This window comes from Geospiza fortis, unplaced genomic scaffold (assembly GCF_000277835.1).
Source record: "Geospiza fortis unplaced genomic scaffold, GeoFor_1.0 scaffold195, whole genome shotgun sequence".
NCBI classification, from domain to species: Eukaryota; Metazoa; Chordata; class Aves; order Passeriformes; family Thraupidae; genus Geospiza; species Geospiza fortis.
In genome coordinates, this window is record NW_005054324.1 from 5,970,019 (window position 1) to 5,974,700 (window position 4,682).

Below are 4,682 nucleotides of genomic sequence, written 5' to 3' on the forward strand. Positions count from 1 at the left end.
GTTCGGGGAGCCGGCTGAGCCCCCGCAGCAGGAGTGCCAGCGCCCGGCTCTGGAGCACTCGGTCATTGTGAATCCTGCCTGCCCGCACCCAGTGTCGGGGGATGCAGTTTTGTCAGAATCTGAGTCCTTAATGTTTTCCTTTGATTTCGTTCTGTAAGTGCAAAGTTTAAAGTACAAAGCTCTCATGCAAGCAGGTATGCTCTGTACTTATATTCTCACTATCTAGTGTGATAGCAACTGGTTTAAGTTTACTGTGAAATATGTGTCTTGGTGTTTTTGTTCTGTTCAGTTGTAGCAATGGCTTCAGGAACAGCGCTGATTTATGATGAGGAGATGACCGCTCACAAACTGCTTTGGAATGAGTAAGTCACTGCTGTTGTTTTTATTAATGGATTCTTATTGGGACTCATGAGAGCAGTGCCAAATAAATGCATGTTTTGTAAATGTAATAGGAAGTATCTGGTGGTACTTCCTGTCATTTCCGAGTAAAAAGAAAGTCTTTGGTCTAAGAGGAGAAAAATATTTTATTCACAATTTGTATCCAGATACTGTAATGATTATCTGAAACTGGATTTGAGAAGCTGCAGGCATCCAGTCTGGGAGGCCTAAACAAGAGTTTTTAGGATGAGGCATCAGAGTAGCCCCCTAGACAATGTGTTTTAAGCTAAGTAAATTGTTCATAAAATTAAAGTATCATTGACCTTGGAAAAGTGTGTAGAGATACTCACTCAGCTGAAACATGTCAATTACATTCAGTTAGAAATGTGTATATTACCTAAATTTGCATAAATTAGGAGTTCCTTTGCAGTGCTCAGAGTAACAATCCTTTGTTCTCTTCTCTCCCACACCTGCTTCTCCTCTGTTTGTAACCTACAGCTTTTAATTGCAGCATTCCTGTGTCTGTAGTTAAGCATTGCAACTTTTTACCAGTGAGAGAAGAAACAATTGTATTGTTTGTTTGGGGTTTTTTTAAGATTCGTTTTTGCTTACATATTTTAGAATAAATTTCTGACTCAGTTCTGAAACAGAAAATACTTAAATATTTTTTTTTCCATTTTTACTCTCATATATCTCTCTTTGAGGGAAATGAATTCTCTTAAAATGGGGAGTTAAAAGCTAGGCTTTATGAAGTGTATTAGTTACCTGTGCTGGTATAGTGTTACAGTAATTGTTTTTTTTAGTCCCATTTGTGATATTGAAGTGCCAGAAAGACTTTCATTCTCCTATGAGCAGCTTAGAAGTTACCATCTTGTGGAAAGGTGTGTCCATGTGCCTGCCAGAGAAGGAAGCGAGGAGGAGATCCTATTGGTCCACAGGTCTGAAACTTAACTTTCATTCAGATTAATTCAATGAAGCAGCAGATCTCATACCTCCAGATTATACTTTGATCCATTTGAAAAGAGTGTTCCAAAATGCAATGTCTTCCATTAATTTCAATGGAAAATGTGTCACAATGCTGTGTATGGCATAGGTGCTGAATTATGAATCTGCTCTTCCACTAAATCTACGTTCTCACTCTGTGGGGTCTTAAGCAATGAATGCTGATTTAGACATAGGAATACAAGTAAACTTCTAAAAACTGTTTATAGTTGCTTACTTAAGTGTTGTGTTAATCTCTCTCCCCTGCAGTTTAGAGCACTTGGAAATGGCAAAAAGCACTCAGACAATGAATGAAGAGGAGCTGAAAAGGGTCTCTGAAAATTATGATGCTTTTTTCTTTCATCCGGTGTGTGAGTTAAACTGCTTCCTCTATTGGGAGTTACAACTATTTGTGTTGCTGCACCTGTGGCGTTTTTCTAAGAAGGGGAAGATTAAAATTTTTTTGCTACTGATGTAGTCTCACATTTATTTATGATATTGTAATTTTCTGTTTCTAGTTTAGTATAATGCTGTAATTTAAATTGCTCAAGTGTCCTGTTGTCTATTTTGTAATTGTATCACACCAGTATAATGCACTACTCAAATTTTAGCTCTATTTTTGTCACTTAATGTCACTGTAGACCATTAGTGACCTGCAAATCACATTTTGGTAACAATTGCTCTTAAACGTTGTTCCGTGAAATGGAGATGAAGTCTTCTGTGCTATGTTTCTGTAGGGTTACATTCCTTATTTTCAAAGATGCCATGTTATTCCACTCAATAAATCCATCTCACATTTTTGACTGCTCCACAGAGAGCATCCTTATAAAGATAATGGTGATCACTAGTAATCATAAGGGAAAGCACATTGGAGCCTGTGTTGTAAAGTTCTGTTTCAGCTATCTTTGTATAGCTTCAGTGGGGTGGAATTATGTCAGGACAGTTTGCTGTTGGGATGCTAAAGCACTCATAGGTGCCTTTTTAGCTCATGAGTTTCTCCTTCTCAGAGCACTTACCACTGTGCCAGGCTAGCAGTAGGAGCAGCTTTGCAGCTGGTGGACGCTGTGATGGCAGGGAAAGTGCGCAATGGAATGGCCTTAGTCAGGTGAGAAGATACCTGGGGAAGTTTTCACTTAGCAAAATTTCTTCTGTTATGAATAATTTATAAAATTTTGGTTCAGACCTCCAGGTCACCACAGCCAGAGAAACGCAGCTAATGGCTTCTGTTTGTTCAACAATGTGGCTATTGCAGCAGAATATGCAAAACTGAAATATGGTCTGCAGAGGTAAATGCTTGGTTGACTCTAGAGCTTTTAGTGTGTAAACAGCAGTTTGACTTTGTACTAGTTTAGATTAATGTCTAGAGCTTTCTGGGTGTCATGTTCCTTTTGGTTCAGAAAAACATTTTTCATTTACACCTTCTGTAGATTAAGATGCTGTGGTTCTTCCTCTGAATGTTTTCTTTTACTGATCTGTACAGAATCCTAATTGTTGACTGGGATGTGCACCATGGGCAAGGAACTCAATATATATTTGAAGAAGATCCAAGGTTTGAAGGATTTTTTTTTCTTCTTTAATGTCAGTTGTTAAAAGATTGCTTGCCTTTCTAGAGAATATGATTTCTTAAACTTCTAAAACTAGAATCTTGTGAGACATTAGCCTTGCTATTTTATTCACTCTGTTTTTCATTTGTTACAAAATAGAAGTAAATATCTAAATCAAAATAAAATGTAAATCTGTTCTACTTTAAAGAATAACAAATAAAGTAAGCAATATGATTACCTTGATTTTTCACTACTCAGGTGGTACATCTATTCTCTGGTCATGAATCTCTCAGTCAAAGTCTTCAAGTAGTAGTTGGAAAAAATATGTGAGCTTTATTTTTTTTTGAAAAGGGACATAAGTAGGTTCTAGAAACAAGCCTGCTGTTTTTAGAACCTACTTAAGAAAATTCCTTGTATTTGATCTGCATAGAGTGCATGCTTGCAAGAAATTTTTAGCATGTTAATTTGTAGGTTAATTTTGTCATAGGACCTACTCTACCAATTTTCACAGTCTAAATCCTTTGAGAAAACTAAGGAGAAAGGATAGGATAGTTTTATTTTCTTGCTTTCAGGCCATGCAGTCATCAGATTTGGGATATAAAGTCATTTCCACAATCTTCTTGTCATATTGGATTTTTTTTTTTTTCAGTGTTTTGTACTTTTCTTGGCATCGCTATGAGCATCAGGAATTCTGGCCATCACTCAAAGAATCCGATTATGATGCTGTTGGTCTGGGAAAAGGAAAAGGTTTTAACATAAATTTGCCTTGGAATAAGGTAAATATTGTTTACAGCACAACAAAGCAAGTGCAATAGTTTTGTAGCTCATCCTTTGTGTAACATTTTGTGAGTAAGTGCGCTGCTTCAAGTCCTTGGCAAATGTCTTACACAGTGTGTATCCTTCCTGTCAGGGGAAGATCTGCTGGAAAAATATGGCTCAGAATGTGATAATGTTTGAAAAATAAAAGGGAGACAAGAATTTATGCACTCATTTTTACTTTAATATCTTGCCTAGCCATCAGATCTAAAAGTGTTTCAGGAGACAGTTGCATCTGTCCTTGTTTAGCAGAGGACTGAAGCTCATTAAGATTAAAAATGGTGGATATTTATGTGCTTTACTTAAATAGAGGATTTTTTACTGTACTTCATAAGATTCCCTCATCTTTAACTTCTCCTATCTTTCCCTGCAGTCTTGAAGAACCTTAGAAAATTTATCATTCCAACTGGAAAACATACCCTGTGTTTCTTATATTTTTCAGGTTGGGATGGGAAATTCAGATTATCTTGCTGCATTTTTCCATGTGTTGCTTCCAATGGCTTTTGAGGTAATTTTTTAATGCCAAAGAGCACTTCCTGAGTGTTTCTAAAGCAGGTACCATTGAATATTTTACAGAAATGGAGTAATTGCCAGTAGCACAATTAGTACATTTATTCTGCTAGTGTGATGTTGCCCTGATCAACTGGATAGTATTTATAGCATTTTAGCTTTTAAATATTCAACAGAATCATCTGCAACTTCTCCAGCACATACAAAAATAGTGTAAAAGGGTAATGTATTCAAGGAGAATCCTTACTTGTGTTCATATTCAAATTGAAATAGCAGCTGATCATGGTACAGTTGTAATCCCTACAATTGAAAATAGGACCTAAAGATGTGCTGCAGCTCTCTCTCTTTTATAACAGTTTGATCCTGAACTGGTTATTGTCTCCTCTGGATATGATTCTGGAATTGGTGACCCTGAAGTAAGTAACTTGTGGTCTTTGTGTTGTCAGTCATGAA

The 4,682-nt window shown here is 36.8% G+C and overlaps 1 protein-coding gene across 1 annotated transcript in view; it reads left to right on the forward strand.

Annotated features, from left to right (window-relative positions):
• Window positions 1-27: 27 nt before the first annotated feature.
• The window catches only part of HDAC10 (histone deacetylase 10), a 15,917-nt gene continuing 11,262 nt past the window's right edge, over window positions 28-4,682 (forward strand). Inside the window, exons 1-9 of the mRNA XM_031056951.1 lie at window positions 28-362; window positions 1,182-1,316; window positions 1,630-1,726; window positions 2,367-2,464; window positions 2,541-2,645; window positions 2,840-2,908; window positions 3,553-3,679; window positions 4,162-4,227; window positions 4,586-4,645. Coding sequence (XP_030912811.1) covers window positions 298-362; window positions 1,182-1,316; window positions 1,630-1,726; window positions 2,367-2,464; window positions 2,541-2,645; window positions 2,840-2,908; window positions 3,553-3,679; window positions 4,162-4,227; window positions 4,586-4,645 — 822 coding nt within the window. The 5' untranslated portion in view covers window positions 28-297. The remainder of the gene's footprint in view (window positions 363-1,181; window positions 1,317-1,629; window positions 1,727-2,366; window positions 2,465-2,540; window positions 2,646-2,839; window positions 2,909-3,552; window positions 3,680-4,161; window positions 4,228-4,585; window positions 4,646-4,682) is intronic.